Source organism: Tiliqua scincoides, chromosome 1 (assembly GCF_035046505.1).
Source record: "Tiliqua scincoides isolate rTilSci1 chromosome 1, rTilSci1.hap2, whole genome shotgun sequence".
Taxonomy (NCBI): Eukaryota; Metazoa; Chordata; class Lepidosauria; order Squamata; family Scincidae; genus Tiliqua; species Tiliqua scincoides.
Window position 1 is genome coordinate 68854644 of NC_089821.1, and position 24940 is coordinate 68879583.

General features: G+C 45.7%; 1 protein-coding gene across 1 annotated transcript; it reads left to right on the top strand.

Annotated features, from left to right (window-relative positions):
* The first annotated feature begins 13496 nt into the window (after positions 1-13496).
* LOC136644814 (glycine N-acyltransferase-like protein 3) lies at positions 13497-21517 on the top strand. The gene is made up of 5 exons (XM_066620975.1): positions 13497-13574; positions 16512-16619; positions 16859-16985; positions 19349-19469; positions 21100-21517. The coding sequence occupies exons 1-5, from the start codon at positions 13497-13499 to the stop codon at positions 21515-21517; spliced, it is 852 nt and encodes a 283-aa protein (XP_066477072.1).
* The last annotated feature ends 3423 nt before the right edge of the window (positions 21518-24940 follow it).

A 24940-nucleotide genomic window follows, 5' to 3' on the forward strand; every position in this document is an offset into this window, starting at 1 on the left:
TTTTCCAGGCTTTGTGGGCAAAACCCCACCTGTGATGCAAATTGTAACTTATCAAGTGCTTGCCCACCTCTGCAGCAAAATGTAACCAATCAAATACAGTGTTTTAGATAAAGAGACCCAAAAAGTATAAAAAAGCACAACCCAAGGGTTGGGTGCGCCCATTTGCTTTGGACATGAGTCCCGTGGGTGCCCATCGCATGTGATGAAATAAAGAAGCCTGCAAACTTCACTCCTGGTTCTGAGCATTATTGAGTTGCTTCCTTCGACCCTGCAACAAGGGAATGTTTGTTCCTTTACCTCCAGGCTGCATTGCAGCTACACTGATGTTGGAAAGTTGGATAAGTTTGGGCCTTTACTCCTGGATAAGCATGCATTGAAATTTTGCAGTGCAATCTTTTACACACTTACTAGAACTAAGCCCTCACTGAACACAGTGGGACTTCTCAGTAAACATGCATAGGATTGGACTGTTAATGTTCTATTCATTTTACCCTACTGATGTGGTAAATGACTGACAGCCCAATCCTATGCATGTCTACTCAGAAGTAAGTCCCATTAGAGTTAATGGGGCTTACTCCCAGGAAAGTGTGGATAGGATCAGGCTGTGAATCCAACATATTTATTTGTTTTACAGAATTTGTATGCTGCCTTTCCTCTTAAAGTCTATGATGTCCAAAATGGCTTGCAAGTAATGAAATACAGCATAATGAATAAATGAAAATATAAATAAATACAAAAAAGTAATAAAAATAAAAATGCAGCACCAATAAAAATGGAAGGAATATCAAAATACAAATTAAGAGATATTAACAGCCCAATCCTAACTCCCCACATGATGATGTAGTGGCGCCAACATGGCCTCTGCTGAATCCTGTGGGGACGTTTTGGCATGTTGAGGCCTCCTTGGGGTGAGGAAAAATTTTGGTCCCTTGCACCGGGGTAAGGTCCAATAGCCACCATGGGTCAACTTGAATCTGGACCAGTTCTACACTTGACCCATGACAGCGGATCAGGCCCAGAAAGGAGTTAGGATCTGGTGGCTTTGAAACAATCTTTCCTTAAGGGAAAGGAAAACAGATAGATACTGAATCTTCCCTTTGCATTGTGAGTTAAGACTGTGGGCTAGACCAGTGCTTCTAGGCAAAAAGGCTGTTTGCTGCTACATGTATAAACTGGACTCTAAAAAAACTCCAGGAATAAGAGCAGCAAATAGGGCAAAGGAGGACTGGATGCCTCTCTCCTCTGGATGCCTCTCTCAACTAAGTGCCACCCTCCAACTCCCATTCCTCCCATCCCCATCTGATGCTGCAAATTCCTGCGACTTACACTGTGTAGCAGTTGGCACCTTACCAGTCAGCTGAGCATGGGTGGGATCCATAACAGCCACTCACGAAGCTGCATAGATCTGTATTAGCCAAGCACTCAGTCAGAAAAAGGACTCTGCATCCCTCCCTGTCTTCAGGATAGTGCCTCAAGTCTTTAAATGCTTGGCAGCGGTGTCAATTCCCTAAGGCAGTATTTCTCAAACTATGGGTCGGGACCCAATAGGTGGGTCATGAGCCAATTTCAGGTGGGTCCCCATTCATTTCAATATCTTATTCTTAATATATTCCACTTGGTGCTTCCATGGTATGTGACTGCATTTGGGGAAATGTTACAGACCTATACTTTTATCAAGCTAATATGTCAAGTGCTCAAGTGCTCCTTTCTGGAGTGGAAAGGCGGGATATAAATTCTACTAATAAATAAATATTCTTTTAACAATGATAGTCAATAGAATTTACTCTTGGATAAGTGCGAATAGGATTGCAGCCTAGGATTGTTAAAAACTTTCCTGCTTGATTATGTCACTTCTGGTCATGACACCATTTCCAGTGTGTCCTGACAGATTCTCATTCTAAAAAGTGAGTCCCATTGCTAAATGTGTGTGAACCGCTGTCCTAAGGATCTTAGTTCTGGGTTCAAGCTCTTAGCGCTGCACTTTTTTTTTTCTCCCCCTGGGGATTGTGCCTATTGAATGAAACTTGCCATTATCTTCTTGGAAAGCAGATGTGTGTGTTCACATTAGCTATGCTGCTGCCTTCAATTCCTAAAAAGTTTTTGAGAAAAAGGGCTCCCAGAAGTAAAATGCAGCAACATTGCTTTACTTTGAAAAGGAGTTCAGACATTTTGGGGATATCTAATACATATTGTTTTATCACTTCTCCTTGTTTTTAATGTTGTTGGTAGCTGCTATTTCTTTTAATAAGATAAAGCAGGATTCCCAATTTTTTTTAAAATAAAAGAATATTTACATACATAAATTAGTTATTTCCAGTCTGGAAATACTGGAAATACAAACTGTTGTGCCAGATAAGCAAGGACCAATAGTAGGCAGTAGACTTTAATGACTTGCATCCAAATCAAAAAATAATAATTAAGATCTATGAAGTTGCTGGATACTCATGATTATACTCATGATAAGGGGATTGGACAAGTTTCTGGAGGAAAAATCCATTACGAGTTACAAGCCATAATGAGTATGTGCAACCTCCTGATTTTAGAAATGGGCTATGTCAGAATGCCAGATGCAAGGGAGGGCACCAGGATGCAGGTCTCTTGTTATCTGGTGTGCTTCCTGGAGCATTTTGTGGGCCACTGTGAGATACAGGAAGCTGGACTAGATGGGCTTATGGCCTGAACCAGCGAGGCTCTTCTTATGTTCTTATACCTGGTTGGGATAATTCCTTTGATGTTGTACTAATTTCACCCCCAGCTGATGCTCTGAATGGTTGGACCATCATAATTTACTGATTTAATACAGGTGTGCGCTACTTAATGACAGGGATACATTCTCCAATCCATGTTGTTATGCGATTAGGTCATTAAATAAACATTCAGTTCAATCTATTGCCTTTGGTGTGTAAACAGACACTCCCTGCCAGACACTAGCTGGCTGCACAGGCTACTGGAGATAGATTGCCTTTTCTTTGCATAAAGAGCCTCTCTGTTGTGTAAAGACACTGTGCTGCAGGCTATGGAAGATGTGATTGCCTCATTAAGAGCATCTTTATTGTGCTTTGACCACAGTCATATATACAATCCATTGTCAAGCAGAGCATGCCTGTATCTGGCAACTGCATCCCTACCAATTAAGGAGCTTTGGTTATAACTTTAGAAAGCGCAGGAGGACAGCATAGGTTTCAGTTATTGGTTTTACTTGTATTGAGGCCAACTAAGTAGAAAGCAGCAAGCTTTTGGTTCTTCAGAACTCTTCCTCAGGCTGTACAAGCTCTCCTTGATCAACTCCTTGCTAGCAAAAAGAATTCCCTAAAATGCGAGGGCAAGAGAGGGAAAGTGCTCTAGTGCCACCTCCAGACAATTTAAAGCAGCAGCACATGAACAAACCACAATTCAGTGTCTCCTCCTTCCCCCCCCAGAAACCATGGTGATGCTCGAAGCCTTCTCCCTGTTGAGTAGCCCATTGCAATGTTTGCTTTGCCATCAGTGAAAGGAGCTGAGCATCACTCAGTGAACCACCAATCTCTCTGCTTAAGGCCAGACTGAATGGATGCTGAAACACACCTCAGCTGCACAGGATTGCTTAGACCAGTGTTTCTCAAACCTTTTAGCACTGAGACCCACTTTTTAGAATGACAGTCAGGACCCACCGGAAGTCATGTTATTAACCTAGAAATGATGTCATTGCTGGAAGTGACATCATCAAGTTGAAAAATGTCTAACAATCTTAGGCTGCAATCCTATCCACATTTATCCAGGAGAAAGCCACATTGACTACCATTGTTAAAAACATATACATAGTAGCTTGTTAAAGTACAGGTCTGTAACATTTCCAAAATGCAGTCACATATCAGGGTAGCGTGAAGTCTAATATATTAAAAATAAAATATTGAAGTGAATGGGGATCCACCTAAAATTGGTTCATAGTCCACCTAGTGGGTCCTGACCCACAGTGTGAGAAACACTGGTTTAGACAACCACCAGCAACCTCAAAGAGAGCTTCAGTACCTTAAAGAGACTTTCACAGACCTTGTGAGCAGAGGAAGAAGAGAGAAAACTTGGATGAAAGCCAGAGCAGTGGAAACTTTCTTATGGCATGTAGACACAAAACCTCTCTCTCTCTCATATGACTGCCCTAAGGTTCAGACAGTTCTGAGGTGATCCTTCACTATGGCCAGAATGACTGGAATCCAAAAGATTGGAAAGCTTTCCACATTATCTGGTAACCCTCTGCATCTCCCTCATAAATTCCCTCTGCATTTCCTTCAGAACTCAAGACATCACTGAAAAACTGCCTTTTTTTCAAGAGTTTGTACTCCGCTGCCACCTAGCGCATAAGCCCTTAAGTTTCAACTCCAAAATACAGTATTTTGGACCTTTACTCTCTCCTGAGGTGGACCATTCTGTATAGTACACCCTCAACAATACTGAACTGGCTTAAAGGCAGTGACAACATGCAATCTCAAGAAATGTGATACTGGTGAGGTAGATCTCCAGCTCTAAATGGACACAAAAAGGGAATACTTGAAGGGTGAGCTAGACCCATTATTAACTTAGGCTGCAATCCTATGAATGTTTTCCTGAGAGTAAGCCCCACTGAAGGCAATGGGACTTACTTCTGAGTAGACAAGTATAAGACTGGGCTGTTCGTACGGCGTTAACTCATTTGCACAGCTGGTTTCTCTCCAGCGAAAGCTGTGCCCTATATTCAGGGATGGTAGCATCTCAGCAAAGGGTGTCTTGCCCTACTCACATGAGAACCCCAGCACAGGACTCTCAGTCAAAGCAGTGATGATGAGGAAAATTAAATGTCATCCTTAAAAGATAACAAAATTAACAAATCTGTTGTCATCACTGATGGGATTTTAAAATGTTTGGTGCTGTTTAACCTATTGTTTCCTTTTTGGTTTTTCAACAAGGGGAGATTATATTTGTTACAATTCATAATTAACCTTGCTATAACAAATAGGGCCAACATGGAGTCTCTCAAGTCTGCATCAGCAAAATAGCCGGGGGGGGGGGGGAGTGGCATTTTACACCACAGAGAGAAGTCATTCACACTGAGCTTTTTGATAGGGCACAGAGGGTCTACAATGATTATGACAGTGTCCTAAGCAGTGACTGGAGTCTCGCAAACTGCTGAGTAGCGGGGACTGACTGGCATTCTGGCTATGGAAGAGCATGGATTTCTTTATTTACCTTTGTCTTGCATATTATGGCCAATCCTTAAGGAAGCCTGAAGGGACCTGGGCTTGCCTGTCATTTCCATCTTCCAGTTCCAAAGCATTCTTTGCAATGTCATTCTAAGCCTGACTTCACAAACTATTCACCCTACTTTCCCAGCCCAGCAAATCTTCACAAATCAACCATTCCTTTTTCTTGGCAAAGACCAGCTCTGTACTCTCTAGCAAGTTTTTATTCTTCTGTCCAAGTGGCAGAAGCAGTTTCAGAGCCTGACCACAGACAGACTGGGCTTGACACATTCCTGGGCTCCAGCTGGTAGGCCTTCATGGGCATCTTTCCAGAGCTCCTGCCTCCCAGCGCAGAAATGAAGGGATGATCCTGGACTCCTTGCCAGATTGAGGTGCCCCCAGCTTCTCAGAGAGAGTATTTGTGCCACAGGCTGCAAGACAGCAGGAATCAGAAGGTGGTTACTCTCTGGAGAATCCTGGTCTGGCATCATACATGCCCTCTCCACCCCTGTGCCAAGCAGCTGGAATGGGCTAGGCTCTCTTTAGCGCCACGATGGCGGCCTCACAGCAGACACAATTTTACGGTCAACTTAAGCAAATGATCCATCCGGAGGCAGGCTGTCTCACGGCTCTCAGCTTTCAGGCCAGGAAGCTCCTGGCAAGAGGGAAGGATCACACGAGGGGTGTGTGAACATACAGATGGGCAGCAAGAGAAGAGAAGCAGTGGGGGAGAGAGAAAAAAAACTACAGCAACTTTTATTCTATTTTCTAAATATGTACTGGCAATGTGTTAGCCTTTTGAAATTCCCAGTCTTCCTGACCATCAAGTGAGGTGCTAATTGGTCTGGGAGCACCTAGGTTGGGGTGGCCAGCCTTCCAACTTTAGGGCTCCGAGACCATCACCAATTGTGTAGAGGAGGGAATTTCTGCATGTACAGCTTCTTATCTAGGATGTGACAAACTGCGCCTGCTGAAATTCCCTCTTCTACCAATGGCCAACAGCAATAGTGGAACTGGGCTATGGAAGGATGACCAGTGAGGTCACAATGCCCCAATTAGAAGACTTACCCTACCTCATTCTTCTGGGATGAGATGCACCTGTGTTCCAGGACATCACTACACAGAACTGTACAGACAGAAAGCTATCGCATCCTGCTATCAGGCTCAGTGTTGTCAGCACTGGTGGTGGCTCTGCAGGTTTCCAGGCAGGTATTCCTCTCTAGAGATGTCAGGAATAGGCTTCAGGGGCCTTCTGCATATGAGACGTTCTCCGTCACAAAGTACAGGTTGTCCCCAACCTCCTTTCATTCCTCCAGATTATTTTTCAAGACAAGAGACTCCAGGATACAACATCCACCTGGTTCAAACTAAGTCTCAGGACTATCAACTACTCACATTCTTCCACCCAAAACTTGAGGGGAAGAAAATAATCCTGTCCTCCTACCTCCCCACCTCTTTCCCCAGCAGCAAAGAGGCTTTAGTATTACCATCATGCTAGAAAACCTCAGCAGCAGACAGGTGAGTCTTATAGACAATTCAGCACATCTACTGATAACCATTCCGCACAATGTTTATCATATCCCCCAAGCTTGGATGTATTGAATATTCTTTGTTGTGCCCAAGAAAGAAGATGGTTAGTGTTGCCAGCACTGGTCATTCACATGTACACAAGTCTTCTTACACATGTCATGCGCACACATGCGTGCACACAATAACTCAAATTGAACAAATTAGGGGAATTAGCAATACTTAGAGTGATGGGTCAAATTCAGCAGTGTTTTGGGATCATTGACATGGGTGAGTGGCGCAAACAACCTCAAAGTGCCTCAAAATTAGGCTACCAATAACCATGAAACCAAAAGAAGATAGAGTTATTTCAAGAATATAGATCAGGGGTGTCCAAAGTTTTTGGCTGGAGGGCCACATCATCTCTCTGACACTGTGTCGGGGGCCAGGGGGGAAAAAAGAATTAATTTACATTTAAAATTTGAATAAATTTGCATAAGTTTACATAAATGAATATATTAAAGATGAACTTATATGAATGAATGAAGGTCTTGCAATACCTCAAGGCCTATAAAAGGCCTTGCACAAAGCAAGGCTGGCCTTTCCTTTGCTGCCTCTGCTGCATCACAGACATGAAACAGCAAGCAGTGGAGGGAGCCCTCATCCCACAGCTCATGCAAGAGGTCAAACAGTCGCTCTCACACTGAGAGCAGTTGCGTTGGGCCAGTGCGGGCTCCAACAAATCTCTTCAGGGCCAGAGGCTCATTGGAGACTGGGGGCTCCCTGAGGGCCGCATTGAGAAGCCTCGAGGGCCTCATGTGGCCCCAGGGCTGGGGTTTGGGCACCCCGATATAGATAATGAGGGGGAAAGTAATGTACATTTTCAGTTACTTTGCTTTAGATGTTCGTTTAACCATCTCGGGTGAGAGGCAATGAGACATTTATGAAGCAACCAGGTGAAAGTGTGCAGATTTTTGGAGAGCGTAGCCAAGTGTTCTTCAAGACCCCCTGAGGCAGCGTACAGCAAAGGCCTGTGTGGCAACCAACTTTATACGTGTCATGCATGAACAATGCCATGCAGTGTGTACCCATCCTAATGTGCCAGCTTGGTTTCTCCACCAGATCAGCAGCTAATGTGGGAAAGCCTGAAGCAAAACTTCATTCTTCCTTAGGAGGGATTATCTAGGATCACGGAGCTTAGTGTCACACCTGTCTGAAGTACAGTTCTCCAGCAGCCGTGGAAGGTTCCTGGCCTCCTCCCTTCCATGCCCACCAGCCACACTCCTCCATTATCTCCTTCAACACCTCCTGAGGGGAGTGGCAGGGGCCAGCCCATTCCTTAGAAGCAGGCCCATCCCATCTCGGTTCAGGGACTCAGCCAATTCTAAGGTATCACCTGGATGCCATCCCACAATGTCCTGGGCTACAGTCCAAAAAACAAATCTGTTAATAGTTCATTCACTTTAGAATAAAACATATTTTCCCTTGCAAGCAACATAGTCCTCTGAGGAGACTGAGCAGGACTAGACACTGACAGAGCGGATTTTGGTCACTCGATTGGCTTCTTCTTCCTAACCTTACCAAGGACGTGACTGACCACAGGTGAGCACTGACCATGTGATGAAGCACCAGTGGTCCACAGCAGAACCATCTTGCCTATGACATAAGAACATAAGAACACAAGAACAGCCCCACTGGATCAGGCCATAGGCCCATCTAGTCCAGCTTCCTGTATCTCACAGCGGCCCACCAAATGCCCCAGAGAGTGCATCAGATAACAAGAGACCTGCATCCTGGTGCCCTCCCTTGCATTGGCACTCTGACATAGCCCATTTCTAAAATCAGGAGGTTGCACAAACACATCACATCACGTTTCCTCCAGAAACATGTCCAATCCCCTTTTAAAGGCATCCAGGCCAGATGCCGTCACCACATCCTGCGGCAAGGAGTTCCACAGACCAACCACACGCTGAGCAAAGAAATATTTTCTTTTGTCTGTCCTAACTCTCCCAACACTCAATTTTAGTGGATGTCTCCTGGTTCTGGTGTTATGTGAGAGTGTAAAGAGCATCTCTCTATCCACTTTATCTTTCCCATGCATAATTTTGTATGTCTCTGTCAGGGTTCCCCTCCTCGTGCGAGTCCCCAACTTACCAAGGGAGAAGGCTGCTAGACCAGAGCAGAGGCAGCAGCCTTCCCAGCCCTCTCAGGAACAATCCCAGCAGCTCCAGGTGAGAGGAGGTGGGAGGGAAACAGGGAGAGGAAGGGGAGGAGTTGTAGTAAGCCCAGGAGAGGGCAGGCCCAGAGACAGGCCCTATTTGTACCCTCCCTGTGAGGGAAGGGGAGGGGCCAAAGGGGAGGGGTCTGCCCTACATAAACCTGGAGGCCAGGGATGACAAGGCAGTTGGGAGTCAGAAGAGCAGGCAGGAGGATCTGCTGCTAGTAGCCCCTGCTCCTGACTAGCTAATGCTGCCAACCCAAAGAAGGGGAACCGGGTGACGCAACCCCTACTTCTTGTGGGGGAACAAGTCTGAGGCCTCCACCAGGGGGTCCCCCTCAGAAAGGCCAGGCGGGCCCACCCCTCCCCCACAGGGAGGCCTCACAGTCTCAATCATGTCCCCCCCCTCAGGTGCCTCTTTTCTAGGCTGAAGAGGCCCAAATGCCATAGCCTTTCCTCATAAGGAAGGTGCCCCAGCCCAATATTCATCTTAGTCACTCTCTTTTGCACCTTTTCCATTTCCACGATGTACTTTTTGAGATGTGGTGTCCAGAACTGAACGCAATACTCCAGGTGTGGCTTTGTCATCGATTTGTACAACGGCATTATAATATTAGCCGTTTTGTTCTCAATACCCTTTCTAATGATCCCAAACATAGAATTGACCTTCTTCACTGCCACCGCACATTGGGCCGACACTTTTATCGAGCTGTCCACCACCACCCCAAGATCTCTCTCCTGATCTATCACAGACAGCTCAGAACCCATCAGCCTATATGTGAAGTTTTGATTTTTTTGCCCCAATGTGCATGACTTTATGCTTACTTGCATTGAAACGCATCTGTCAAAGTTTGGTGTCGTCTGCAAACTTAGCCACCTCCCTGCTTAACCCTGTCTCCAGGTCATTTATGAAGAAGTTGAAAAGTACCAGTCCCAGGACAGATCCTTGGGGCACACTGCTTTTCACCTCTCTCCATTGTGAAAATTGCCCATTGATACCCACTCACTGTTTCCTGGTCTTCAACCAGTTCTCAGTCCAGGAAAGGACCTGCCTTCTAATTCCCTGACTGTGGAGTTTTTTCAGTAGCCTTTGGTGAAAGACCGTGTTGAACGCCTTCTGAAAGTCCAGATATATAATGTCCACGGGTTCTCCCACATCCACATGCCTGTTGACCTTTTCAAAGAATTCTAAAATGTTCATGAGGCAAGACTTACCATTACAGAAGCCATGCTGACTCTCCCTCAGCAAGGCCTGTTCTTCTATGTGTTTTGAGAGTCTATCTTTGATGAGGCATTCCACCATCTTACCTGGTATACATGTTAGGCTGACCGGCCTATAGTTTCCCGGGTCCCCCCTCCTTCCCTTTTAAAAATTGTTGTGACATTTGCTATCCTCCAGTCCTCTGGCACTGTGGCCGTTTTGAGGGACAGGCTGCATATTTTAGTCAAGAGATCAGCAACTGCATTCTTCAATTCCTTAATAACTCTTGGGTGGATGCCATCAGGGCCAGGTGACTTATTGATCTTTAATTTATCAATGAGGTCTGAAACACCTTCTCTTTTAACCTCTATTTGACTTAATTCCTTGGTCAGGAGGGGCCGTTCGGGTAGCAGTATCTGCCCGAGGTCTTCTGCCGTGAAGACAGATGCAAAGAACTCATTTAATTTCTCTGCCATCTCTAAGTCTCCTTTTATCCCCCCTTTCCCTCCCTCATCATCTAGAGGGCCAACCACTTCTCTGGCGGGTTTCCTGCTTCTAACATATTTGAAGAAGCTTTTATTATTCTCCTTAATGTTGCCTGCCATGTGTTCCTCATAGTCTCTCTTGGCCACCCGTATCACCTTCTTACATTCCTTTTGCCACAGTTTATGTTCCTTTTTATTCTCCTCATTAGGGCAAGACTTCCATTTACGGAAGGAAGCTTCCTTGCCCTTTATGGCCTGTCTAATGTGGCTGGTTAGCCATGCGGGCACCCTCCTGGACTTAGTCGAGCCCTTCTTCCTTTGCGGTATACACTTCCACTGGGCCTCTGTTACTGTTGTTTTAAGTAGCCTCCATGCACTTTGGAGAGATTGGACTCTTTGTACCTTCCCTTTCAACCTCCTTCTAACCAGCCTCCTCATCCGAGGGAAGTCTGCTTGTCAGAAGTCAAGGGTGTCAAGTCAAGGAAGTCAAGTTTATGTTGAGCTAGAAGGGGCCAGGGGACTCCCTCTTACTGTTTGGAGCATTTGGTCTGTACCAAATGTGTGTGTGTGTGTGTTGATACAGGACTGAAATAAGTCTGTTATTACAGTGTGGAAGCAATGACTCAGTTTGGGGCCTCTGGGGAGGCAACAAGAACTGGTCTCCTTCCCTCCTTCTCAGGTGCTCCCTGTCCACGTGGTTTCTGCTGCTATCAGTCAAGCAATGTGGATCCTATTCAGTCCTTCCATGTTGTGGCTGCTGGAGGAGATGTTATGGGAGACTCTTCCACAGGCACTTGTGATACTCTTAAGCCATTCAGTCTTTGTCCCTTGAAATAAGTTTTGCCCAAGGGAAAGGAAAAAAAACAGAGAGATGCAGGATATTCTCTCTGCGTTTTGAGTTAAGACTGTAGGCTAGACCTTCTCCTCCTGTGATTTGCTTGGTGCACCACTTTCGAACATAGGATAATACATCATCTTTTATCACATGCACAGTGATATTGCTGTGGATGATATTGTTAAAACCTATACAGGCACAGGAATGCTCAACCCCAGACAAGAGAGATCCATACTCTCCTCTTTCTCCATGAAGGAAGTAGCACAACTAGGGCTTATTAGGTTCAGGGTAAACTTTGTTGCTCTGTAACATGTGTTTTGTGTTACCTTAAGCTCTTTCCTTATAAACTCTTGTTTCTTGGTCAAACTGTCTTGAGTTTGTGCTTCTCCTGTGCATTCAAGCCTCTCTGCTGTCTGCAGTTCCCAGACCAAGGCCCTAGTTGGAACTTGGTAGGGTATTAGAATTTGGCTAACATCACCATCCTCAATCTTCTGCCTGCTGCCTCAGCCTGATGCAGAAATTCAGCATGTCAAGCTTTTCACAGCATTTCCCCTCCATTTAGGAGAAGCCCCTGCTTTAATTTATCCTTGTTAAACTTCTGTTAAAGTACAGGAGCAGAGTCAGTTTTGAAAAGATGCAGTTCCACACACCAGGCATTCCACAGAAGAGGATGACACCATAGCCTATGAAATTCTCTATGTGGTGTTTTCTATTGACATTCACTGGGACTCAGTGAGACATATGAGCAAGTGCCACTGGCACAGGAATGGGTGGTTAATTTTCCCTTCTGGTGGCAGGCCCCCCATGCCTTATAATTAAAGGTGCTTGAAAATGGTGTTCTTTATTTTACTCAGAAGTAAGCCAGAAGTGTTCAGTAAGACTCAAGATGTCATCCTATCTTACTTACCTGAAACAAGCACCTCCATGCATAGTGGATGAGCCTTTTCAGAGTAGCACAGGGGATTGCCTAAGTGGAAGTTGAAAAGCCCCAGGGTATGCAGAGAACACAATGATGTGCTTTGAACCTCAGGCAAAGTTTCCTGAGGTTTAGTGTTTTAGTGGATAAACTTTTAGTGGATATAGTTGAACAATTGTTCTCCTTTTCAAGTACGGAAATTCCTCCTATAAGGCTATTCTATGTTCCTCAAAAAGAGTGCTGTATGAAACAGTGCTATAGGTGATATTTAGAACATAGTTCTGGCAAGCCACAATCCATGCCTGCAAGAAGGCAATATGATGAAGCACAGCCTGGATCAACGAATAATCAAAGGTTATTAATCATTTTCTAACCAAGTTCACCCTTTTCCCACCAAACCTCTGGGGCCAAGGCATTATTCTGTCAATGGTTCATTCCCTCTGAAATAAAAGATTGCCTTTTTGGACTGTGGGGCTCTCACTTAAGTAGTTCCAGGAGGCTGGCATCAGATGTCCTTGCAGTCCTGGGATCTGAGGCTGTTTCCTTCTTCTCCCAGGCAAATTTGACCTTCTAGGTGAGCAGCTGTTGTTGGGGCCCTCTGAATGTAAAAGCTTCATCTCCAGGAAAGGTTGCTATACTCCAGTTCTGCCTCAGTGTGGGGAGGGGCCACTTTTGAGTGGTAGACTACATACCTTGCATGGAGAATGTCACAAGTCCAATTCCAAGGCACCTCTGGGTAAGGTTGGGAAAGAACTCTAGAATGCTGGGGAGTCCCATTCTGTGGAAGCAATACTAAGCTAAACTACCCAGTATAAGGCAGTTTCATGCATAATAAGCAAATGGATAGTGTCTATCTACTCAAATGAATTGAACTCTGCAAATGAGTACCAGCCAATCTTCATCCCTTCAGATTAGGAGTTGACTCCATATGTCTGATGGACATGGTTATTATAGGTATTTGAGGACTACAGACCTGGCAAAAATGATGTACTGATATTTCATTTGAACATGGTAAGTCACTGCTATCATCCATTGGATGGAGGATGGTTTGTAAGGCACTGATAGATTTCTTTCTCTGTCTCTCCTTTTTCAGGTGCTTCCCATCCTGCTCTTACTTGCCCAGAACCCTTTGTTTGGCCAGCCATGCTGATCCTGACCTGCCCATCCAAACTGCAGCTGCTAGAGGGCATGCTGAAAAGGAGTCTGCCTCTGGCACTTCCGGTATCATGAATCTCTCTTTAATTTAATATGTAACACTTCCTGCTCAACACCTGTTCAACTTCTTTCTGTTGTTAAAGCCCCAGGAACCCTTCTAGGGGAAAGGTAGCAGCCTTGGTTCCACTTCAGAGGTGATCCAGGGTCAGAAGCAGAGAATGGACAGAGGCAGTCACTCCCCTCCAGTATCCCTGGCTAAAGGAAAACTAAGCACCTCCTCACATGTGGCACATTCCTGCTGCTCACCCAGTGTGATTATTGGCACAGATGGTCCAGAGATTGGGTACCCTTGTGTAAGCCAAAGGCTTGCTCAAGCCAAAAGCTTGCTCAAGCAAAAGCAAAATCCTCACTCAGCCATAAGGCTTCCGGGGTGACCTTGGGCCAGTCTCTATCTCTCAGCCTTACGTATTTCACAGAGCTGTTGTGAGGATAAAAGGAGGGGAGGAACTATGTACACTACAGTGAACTCCTTGGAAGAAGGGCAGTACAAAAATGTGAAAAATAAATGTATATTTCCTTTTTATGAAGTAGAAGAATAGAAGAAAAGGCAAATATATATTAAAAGCATTGAAAGATAAGGAAGGAAGAACAAGAAAATAAGATAGCAATCCAATAAAGAGATACATGTATAGTAGGAAGAACACCAAAAAGGTACATGATAACAATAGCAAGAAGAGTGTGTATTATCAGGTATGTTCCATCCAGGAGGACAACTGGAAGCAGTCACCTCAGCTGCAGATTGGTGGGGGCACCATCTCTGTCCTCCTGCTTGCCTCCTCCGCACCTCCTTCTCCTTCTACTCTTTGGACTGGAAAAGGAAAGGGGTGACAGAGAGGAAGAGAAAATATGGAGGTGAGGAGAATACTGAGCTAGAACATTGAAGAATGGGTGGAGCTGGGGCAGTAACATCACCTGGCCTAACAGTGCCTGGGGTGAGATGACTCAGTGATGGGATCACGTCAACCCTTCACATCACTGCATCAACCCCCTGCCTCTGGAACAACTCCAGTTTGGAGCTAAACGGAGGATGCTTCAACGCTCAACTCACAACTCCAAACACTTGGACAGCGAGCACACCTCAGTGGAGAGCCCAGCAAACCTCCAGATCGCTATTGTGGGGTGGGCCACCCCAGCCTAGCTATGACTTTGAGCAGAGGCTGGCACATTGTCAAATAAGGGGGGCAGCATTTGCCAGGCTGCCACTGGTGTCAGGAGGACTTGGGCTAGCTCTGGTGTATATGGACATATATGATCCTGGCATTTGTGGTTATCAAGCATGACAAATTAAGTCAACTTTTCAACAAATGTATCTGTTGTTTGGATTGAAAATGCTTATAATGTATCAAAATGTATAAGGTAGGAATACTATTTGGAAACTGGTAGAGCAACAGGTTAGTTAGTTGGCAACCTTCAGTCTCGAAAGACTATGGTATCGCGCTCTGAATGGTGGTTCTGGAACAGTGTCTAGTGTGGCTGAAAAGGCCGATTCGGGAGTGACAATCTCTTCCACACTGGGAGCAAGTGCAGTCTGTCCCTGGTCTGTCTCCCTGGCTATGGGTCTTCCTTCTTAGCCTCTTAGCCTCAGACTGTTGGCCAAGTGTCTCATCAAACTGGGAAAGGCCATGCTGCACAGCCTGCCTCCAAGCGGGCCGCTCAGAGGCCAGGGTTTCCCACCTGTTGAGGTCCACTCCTAAGGCCTTCAGATCCCTCTTGCAGATGTATCGCAGCTGTGGTCTACCTGTAGGGTGCTTTCCCTGCACGAGTTCTCCATAGAGGAGATCCTTAGGGATCCGGCCATCATCCATTCTCACGACATGACCAAGTCAGTGCAGGCGTCTCTGTTTCAGCAGTGCATACATGGTAGGGATTCCACCTCGTTCCAGGACTGTGTTGTTTGGAACTTTGTCCTGCCAGGTGATGCCAAGCAACAGGTATTTTCAGCTGATTGCAATACACGTCTTTGAAACAGGAAGTAAGTTCATTGTCATTTCCGACTAAGGGCCCAATTCAAAGCCAGAGTAGCACCGGCAGCTGGTGAGGTGCTCTGGCAACCACCATCATGAGTGCCATAAGGCTGCTGTTGGCAGTGAGGACGCTGCACTGATGGTGAAGTCTGTGCCAGTCGGCGCTGGGCTCAGCACCAGGAGGGTGCCTTGGAGAAGCGCTGAGCAGTAAGTGTCCCTGCTGGGCAGCAGGGAAACTTTTCAGGGTGGAGGGAAGGCAAGGGAAAGGCAGGGGAGGGCAGAACTGGGGGGGGGGAGCAGAACAGGGGAAGGATTGGGCCCAGGAGGGACTGTGAATGGTGGCAGAGTCTGCTGCCACATCCAATGCCCCCTTCCAAGCCGCTTCACTCAACACAGGCCTCCTCGGTTTCTTGCTTGCTGAACAGCAGGCACAGATCTTATGCCACCAGTGGAGCTGGACACAGTGTCAGGGGAATGTTCCTTACCTTGAGGAGGCTCCATTAGCTGGTCTGGCCCTGCAGGATACAGCAGTGGGCATTTCGGTGCCACTGTACCTCATGACGGCCCTGGACCATAGGATTGGGCTGCCCATTTCATCTGTACAGTTTTGAAGAGAGCACAATAATGAAATTTCGGGTATCTGGGTATCACCTCCTAGCTCAGGTTTATTTATTCATGAAAGATCATAGCATGAAGTCCAAAACACATGTAGAAAATCTGCACATGCTGTTCTTCAATGCCAGCACAGATTATAAGGCATGATGTCCCCAGCACTTTCTCATGGAGCGAACCAGACTTTTGCTCTAGGCCATTTACCCCGCACATGTCCAAACTCATCTGACCTCGGAAGCTAAGCAGGGTCAGGCCTGGTTAGTACTTGAATGGGAGACCGCCTGGGAATACCGGGTGCTGTAGGCTTATACCATAGTTTTCGAGACTGAAGGTTGCCAACCATTCTAACCCCATCTTTCATTGGCAGGTCCATGGGGCAGTGATGCACATCAATCGTGGAAACCCAGTTCAGCATGAAGTGGTGGTGGACTCCTGGCCAGAATTTAAAGTTGTCCTTACCCGCCCACAAAGAAAGGTAGGAAATTGGAGAACTTGTGGACAAACACACACATGCAAACCATTATGTACCTCTATCTATGAGATCCCTGCAATGTCACTGCAGGCGGAAATCCATCAGTGCTGCACTCAGTGGTGCTGGTGACTCTTGTTACCACCTTTCTCTGTTTTGCTCTGTTATCCAACATTACCTTGTTGCATTTTTCTCACCCCCACTGACTGCCTCCATATTGTCAATACCTGAATTTCACATTGCAGGTGATGAAGGACAAGTGGGATTTCTTTACCAACTTGTATGCTGCTTTCTACCAGGATGTGGATGCCTGCCAAGCACTGCTGGAAAATGCAGAAGCCATTGACTGGAGCATGGCCTTTCAGCTGCATGGTGAGTCCGCCTGGACATTAAGAGGCAAGCAACCAGATTGTCTTGAGAATGAACCCTAAGCTTCCCTTTCCTTTTCAACAGGTATGTATTCTCTAAGGGAAAAAATCCACCTCCCAAACAACCTATGTTAGGTGCAGAGGGTACAAAAGCTCAGAGACAGATCAGGCTGACTCCCCTCTTTGGCTCCTGCAACTATCAGTATTAGAACTGATGCAGTTCCTGCCCTGAAATCTTAATTATCTATGCAAAATAGGGTGTGGTGTAATGTAAGTCAGGCAACAGCATCCAGAACAGCCAGGTAGAAAGAGAAGTGCAGAAAAGGCAAGTGAACACATTATAAAAGAAGATTATAAAAGGAAAGAGAATCCATCATTTCTACTCCCACTTTTGTCTCCCTGAGTGGTTTCACCCTATACCTTCTTAGAAGCAAACCGAGCTCTTCTTATTGAATTGGTGCTTAAAATAAACCTTTTAAAAGAAAGTGGTTGTTTGGTCTTGTTTTGAGCTTATAGATGCACACCTGCAGAGATGTTTGGAGAACCCTGTACAATTGGCTAGCTTTCTGAAAATAGATTAAAGTAATAGGAGACGACAGAACTGGGCAGCTATACCTGCAGGTTGAGAAATGGGATCATGGCAGGGGCAGCTGCTGACACCTCCCCCCTCACTTGGTACCCAAGGCCCTGTACCCTCCAGCCTCCCTTAGCTATGCTAGTGGTCTCTCATAACATTCTTAACTCATGGAAGAGTGAAAATTCAAAAAAGGAATTGAGGAATGAAGTTGCAGATCTCTTGACGGCCACGGTGCCAGAAGATTGGAGGATAGCAAATGTCACACCTATCTTTAAAAAGGGAAAGAGGGGGACCCAGGAAACTATAGGCCGGTCAGCCTAACATCTATACCGGGTAAGATGGTGGAATGCCTCATCAAAGATAGGATCTCAAAACACATAGATGAACAGGCCTTGCTGAGGGAGAATCAGCATGGCTTCTGTAAGGGTAAGTCTTGCCTCACGAACCTTATAGAATTCTTTGAAAAGGTCAACAGGCATGTGGATGTGGGAGAACCCATGGACATTATATATCTGGACTTTCAGAAGGCATTCGACATGGTCCCTCACCAAAGGCTACTAAAAAAACTCCACAGTCAGGGAATTAGAGGACAGGTCCTCTCATGGATTGAGAACTAGTTGAAGGCCAGGAAACAGAGAGTGGGTGTCAATGGGCAATTTTCACAATGGAGAGAAGTGAAAAGCAGTGTGCCCCAAGGATCTGTCCTGGGACCGGTGCTTTTCAACCTCTTCATAAATGACCTGGAGACAGGGTTAAGCAGTGAGGTTGCAAAGTTTGCAGACGACACCAAACTTTTCCGAGTGGTGAAGACCAGAAGTGATTGTGAGGAGCTCCAGAAGGATCTCTCCAGACTGCCAGAATGGGCAACAAAATGGTAGATGCACTTCAATGTCAGTAAGTGTAAAGTCATGCACATTGGGGCAAAAAAATCAAAACTTTAGATATAGGCTGATGGGTTCTGAGCTGGCTGTGACAGATCAGGAGAGAGATGTTGGGTGGTGGTGGACAGGTCGATGAAAGTGTAGATCCCATGTGCGGCGGCAGTGAAGAAGGCCAATTCTATGCTTGGGATCATTAGGAAAGGTATTGAGAACAAAACGATTAATATTATAATGCCTTTGTACAAATTGAAGGTAAGGCCACACCTGGAGTATTGTCCAGTTCTGGTCGCCGCATCTCAAAAAAGACATAGTGGAAATGGAAAAGATGCAAAAGAGAGCGAGTAAGATGATTACGGTGGCTGGGGCACTTTCCTTATGAGGAAAGGCTACGGTGTTTGGGCCTCTTCAGCCTAGAAAAGAGACGCCTGAGGGGAGACATGATTGAGACATACAAAATGATGCAGGGGATGGACAGAGTGGATAGGGAGATGCTCTTTACACTCTCACATAACAGCAGAACCAGGGGACATCCACTAAAATTGAGTGTTGGGAGAGTTAGAACAGACAAAGGAAAATATTTCTTTACTCAGCATGTGGTTGGTCTGTGGAACTCTTTGCCACAGGATGTGCTGATGGCGACTGGCCTGGATGCCTTTAAAAGGGGATTGGACAAGTTTCTGGAGGAAAAATCCATTACGGGGTACAAGCCATGATGTGTATGCGCAACCTCCTGATTTTAGAAATGGGTTATGTCAGAATGCCAGATGCAAGGGAGGGCACCAGGATGAGGTCTCTTGTTATCTGGTGTGCTCCCTGGGGCATTTGGTGGGCCGCTGTGAGATACAGGAAGCTGGACTTAGATGGGCCTATGACCTGATCCAGTGGGGCTGTTCTTATGTTCTTATGCAGTTCTCCAAGATGGGGTGTACAAAGCTGTCAGAAGTATTGCAGAGGCCAGACATGTCCACCTGAAACCCTATTCTTATTTGACAGCGCTGCATCCAGACCCACCCAGCCTCTCCCAGAAACGGTCAGTGAATGTGATCTCTCCCCCAGGATGCTTGCTGGGAGAGACTGAGACCAGTGGCGTAGCTAGGGGGGTGCAAAGCACATGCTGTTCAAGGGACCCCTCCACGTCAGAGCCATTCTGGACAGTGGGAGCAAAACAGAGGCATTTGTCTCCATTTTGCTCCCATCATCTGGAATGGCTCCAAAGGGGAAGGGGAAGGGCCGCTTGCATGTCACTTTCAGATGCCTGCAAAATTTAGTGCTTGGCACCCCCATTAGCTATGTGATGAGTGGGAACATTTGTTGTAAGTTCTTGCATTGAGCTTCAAGACTGAATAAGGAGAAATCCTATTGATTAATTCCTCTGTGGAATTCTTAGGGCATGAAGTATCCCCCTGCCTGCTATTTCTCTAGATCTTTAAAAAGATTCAAGGAGTCCGAAAAGGCTTCCCTATGAATCAAAGTCTGAATTCTTCATCACACTTCACTGAGAAGACCTAACAGAACCAGACATCACACCTCCTAAAGTTCATTGCCATGCTGTATCCATCAGGCTAAGCATAGCAGTGCCAGTACTGACTGCTGTATCTACAGTCATGCCTCCAGTAACCCCAATTCCTTTAGTGCTGCTTCAATACTGTGCTTTTGTCCTGGGTTGATTGACAGCTGATGCAGCCAATGTTTTCTGGCAAATTAGCCCCACTTTTCTGCCTAATTTAAATGACATCTCCTATAGCACTGTTTCAGACAGCACTGGACTTTGGAAGGATGGATCTCCCACATTTTTTGAGGTCTATACATTTTACCACAACTGTCCTTCATCCAGTTTCAGCTCAGACAGTGACAATAGATCTCCTTTGTGCAAATGACTTGGGGAGTGAAAGTGAAATACCAGAATAAACCGGGATAAATTAGGTGTTTACTGTGTATAACTTATTGTCATGTTCCTCCTTTCTCTCTTCATTCCTAATTTCCCAAATCTCTCTGTTTGCCCAGCTTGTTCATGAGCATTAGCAGGATTCAAAATAAGGGGGAGGGACAGGATGAGCAAAGAGTTTATTGCACTGGGTAGAAGTAAAAAATGGTCAATGTTTGATAGAATGGAATGGCAAAATTAGAAAATGGCCTTGAAGTTATTTGATACAGCCACAATATAGGCTTTTCTGAGGAGAAGCAGCTTGGATGACTCCATGACTATGGAGAAGAGGTCCATAACTAGTTAATCAAACCCCTTATTCCAGAATTGTCTCATTGAAGCTCCACTATATGTCAGCTTCAGAATAAGTAGGTGTGAACTGTAGGCCAATAGTCAGCCCCACAGACCATGCGTATAGTCAGAGCCTCTGCTTGGCCTCACCCATAAAGCCGGAAACTGTGAGGTGTGAGTTTTCCAAACTAAATTCTTGTCCTTCTTATCCCTGATTATCCTGTATCTCAGTCCCCAAGCTGCAAAAAGCAACAGCTGTATTTTTCCCTTCATGCCCAGGGGCCAAAACCGGGAGACGTGTCCGTCACCTGAACCCTGAGCTTCCCTTGGTGCTGCCTGCTTCTTGGCCCTGTTGAGTGTGACCCAAAGGCTGTTTCAGCTCATGGAATTCTTTGGAACCCTTCAGTTTGTTCGTTCACCACTTCTGCCTGCCCTTCTGTTTCAGGCTAAGAAACGACCTCCACATTGGGACCATCAATTCATCTCATGCAGCTTTGCTCAATGACACCTGGAGTGAGGGAGGCAGCAGTCATAGCCTGCGATATCTGGACAGCCTGGTCCGCAACTTTCCTTGCACCGGCCTCTTTAACAAGGAATGGCAGTTGATCTCCTGGACCCTTAGTGACCCTGTTGGTTGCCTAACACATAGCTACACCCACCCTCAGTACCGGGGACAAGGCTGGATTGAAGTTGTGACAAAAGGGACAGCTATGAAGCTGTATGCTCATGGTTTTCCCGTGTATGGTGGGGTCCTGGCAGAAAATCATCCCTCCCGGCAGGCACTGAAGCGCCAGGGCTTCAATTTCTTGCCTTGTACATACTCTGTGTTTATTGTGACTCCAACCCTTGACCCCCAGACATAGCAGACTATAACCTTTTCTCACAGGAAAAAAAGCACTATTTCAGGACCTGTTATATGTTTTAGGAATAGAAGATAATATTCTCAGGGCGCAATCCTAACCCCTTATGTCAGTGCTTTCCAGCACTGGCATAGCGGTGCCAATGGGACGTGTGCTGCATCCTGCAGTTGGGTGTCACTCACTGAGGCCGCCTCAAAGTAAGGGAATGTTTTTTCCTTTACCTCAGAGCTGCATTGCCCTTATGTCAGCACTGGAAAGCACTTACATAAGGGGTTGGCATCGCGCCCTCAGTCAGATTCAATGACTTGTTCATATGCTGCAAAGATACTCCAGTTACCTGATGGGAACCAGAGACACTAGGGCATCTAGTTAATAATTAGTGGCATCACTAGTTTGGTGCAGGGAGTGCGGACAACACCAGATAATACCCTTGGGGAGGGGGAATGACACCACTTGTGGTCAAAGTTGTGAAAATCTTGATATTTTCAAATAATACGTTCATTTTATATATCATTTGATGGATAATTTAATGCAGAATGTAATGAAACAAACCATGCTGAAATATGTCTATCAAACACTATAGCCAAATAACCGGAAAAGGAAAACATAACTACCTTGTATAACAAAAAGTGGATTTCTTTGACTCAAAACTGACCAATGAGACCAATTGTTCCCAAAGCCAATGAGGTGTTTTTGTCACACAGCAGGGAACCAATGTTAGTGTGAGTCAGCTCTCATTCCCATGTATCAGAGCTAATAGTAGAACTCTTAAGGCCCAATCCTAAACATCCTCAGTGCCAGCACTGAGCTTCAGCACTAGGTATCACAAACATGCTGTAAGGCATGTCTGCGGCACCTGGAGAGGAGGGGCTGCTGGCGCTGGACCAGCACCAATTGGCACTGAGCCTCAGTGCTGTATGGAGGGTTAGCAATAGCTGTTTTGCAATAAGAGTTAGCAATAAGTAGTTTTGGAGCTGGGGAGGTGGAGGGTGGGCAGACAGGGCAAGGGAGGGTGAGGTGGGGCGGAGATTGCCCAGGAGGGGGTGGGACTGGCTGAGCCCTACTCTGCCATATCTTATCCTCCATATTGGACTGAAAAGCCTGTGCAAAGTAGCCGGTGTAGACTTGAAAAGCTCCATTATGGGGTCTGGGACTTCCCCAAGGAAACCTCTGGTGGCCTCGGTGGTCCCACTGGATACAGCAGTAGCTGTTTTGGTGCTGCTGCATCCGGCAGAGCCACTGGCTTCAGGACTTTGCTGTTATTTGGCTGTTTGAGTGTCATCAAGTTGGCCACTGGTTTTTTTTTGTTGATTACTGTTTTATTGGGTGATCTGTACTGTTGTATATTAAAATAAATAAACAAAGTTGATGGAGGTTATACCAACTCTATTGATGCCAATGCATTTACACTGCGTGTGTTATCATTATTCTATATGGTCTGGTATGGGAGGAGGTCCATTATGGGGGTTGATGCGATGAGCAAACCCTAGTGATGCCTCTATGAATAATCATGTTACTTAAATCACAAGTGTAGAATTGGGTAGGGTTTGCTTCATGTCTTTAGTAAACGGTGCCTCTACCCATAAACATCTCTTAAGTTATATTCAGCACTGCAAGGATCAAGGCTTAGACACATATATGAGCAGAACCTTCTTGGTGGTGGTATTGAGGCTTTGTAACTCCCTTCCCCAGGAGCAGGGCCACTAAGAAGGGGGGACACCAGTAAAAATTACCAGGGTTCAGTAGGAGCTGACTATCTTGCACATGTTTTTATCTTGAATAAAGATTTTTGGCTGGTCTGCCCTTACTGGGGAGAGACCCCAAAAAATTTTCACCAATGCATGTGAGATGTTTGATGCAGGTACCTGTTCTGCCAGATTCCCAGTCCAAGCTCCACCTGGAGAATTACACCCACTTTTAGCTAATTAGCTCTCCTTCTTTCCTCAGAAATTACCCTGGTTCTGCCCTGCAGTACTGGTGGACCCCACTACCAGGGTAGCTCGCCTGTTTAACCTACAGGGGTCCTCCTTCCTGCCAGCAGCCTCCTACCACTACAGTAGCCCCTTGGTCCTCAGCAGGTCTTGGGCACAGCAGCCAAACACCAGTCTTAGTGTCTCCAGTAGTTTCTGCTCCAGTAGCTTTCAAAGTCCATTCACACAACAATTCCTCAGTCCACTTCTCCAGTTCCTCAAGCTTTCCTCCTTCTACCACCCACACCAAACTCTCCCTTCATAAGGTGCTTTTATGCCTGAGGGCCCTATTGCCTTCAAGTGGCTGCAGCTGTGCAGCACACCCTCTGCTGAAAGCCCAGGCCTTAACCTTAAAGGGGCCACTGCTGACACCACACCCTACCTCTTTGCCAGATCTTCTGTGATTCCAATACAGCACCCCTTCCATGTAACCACTGGGTACATCTCCCCTATTTTCAGATTTAGAGCATTCCCTTGGCAAGCGCTCACCACATCATTTAGTGCAACTAATTGCATTACTGGAGGATATTCTATCATGAATTTCCTCATCCACAGTGTTAGTGGAGTTTGCCAGTGAGAGGGCAAGAAAATTCTTTACATGATGATAAGCCCAAGTCACTTTGTGAACTGTACTCTGCATTATAACTGGAAGGAGGGAGACTTTGAGCTGTTCATGGGATAGGGTGAGTAACAAATGTAATATAAATTAACCAGTTTGCCACAGGGATGCTGGTTCTCCTGGTGAGTGTAAAATATTGACCAACATATCTAGATCCTGGATGTCACAGCTTAGTCACAAAAAGGGCATAACTGGATATTAACTCAATCCTTGAAATGTCTTGCCCAGAAAAAAAGCTCCCATTTGCTCCAAAATGGGACAAATGCTGTATTTGTGGAAGTCCAATCCAAATCCCTCCCTTGCATGAGCTATTTATGGGCCAGGGAAGTAACTTCATCAATATCAATTATGTGATTGAAATTGCATCTAGTTTAGCCCATTTGAATCTACAGCAACCCCAACCTCTCATTCTACAGTAGTCAAATGGAAACATCCACAGTTACAGGCAAAATGATTACTCTCTGTTGTGGAGGGCAAGACTGAGGGCCTCTGTTGTGGAGTCTGCAACATAGTTTTTCTGTAGACAATGCAAGACAAAACCTTTTTGCCATTCTGCTATCCTATGCCATGCCATCTCTACTGTTATCAGTCAAGCAGCTCACAGTTAAATTCCCATTGTGAAGATGTTCCTTTTATGATAGAAGAACATACCACATAGGTACATGTAATGTTGCAAAAATAATTTATTCATTTCTGTGTTTTCTATTTATAATTTGACAAGAAAGACACTGCTTGGAGATTTGATAAGTCAGGAGAGAAGATGCTTTTGAAAAGATTAAGGTTTCAGTCTGTAGTACATGTGTTATGATTTTATGGCCAGATTCACTGTTCAGGCCA

Coding starts and splice junctions, on each gene's coding strand:
- LOC136644814 (XM_066620975.1), top strand. CDS start 13,497: ATGCTGATCCTGACCTGCCCATCCAAACTGCAGCTGCTAGAGGGCATG. Junction 13,575..16,511: donor GTCTGCCTCTGGCACTTCCG/GTATCATGAATC, acceptor TTTCATTGGCAG/GTCCATGGGGCAGTGATGCA. Junction 16,986..19,348: donor CATGGCCTTTCAGCTGCATG/GTGAGTCCGCCT, acceptor GTTCTTATGCAG/TTCTCCAAGATGGGGTGTAC.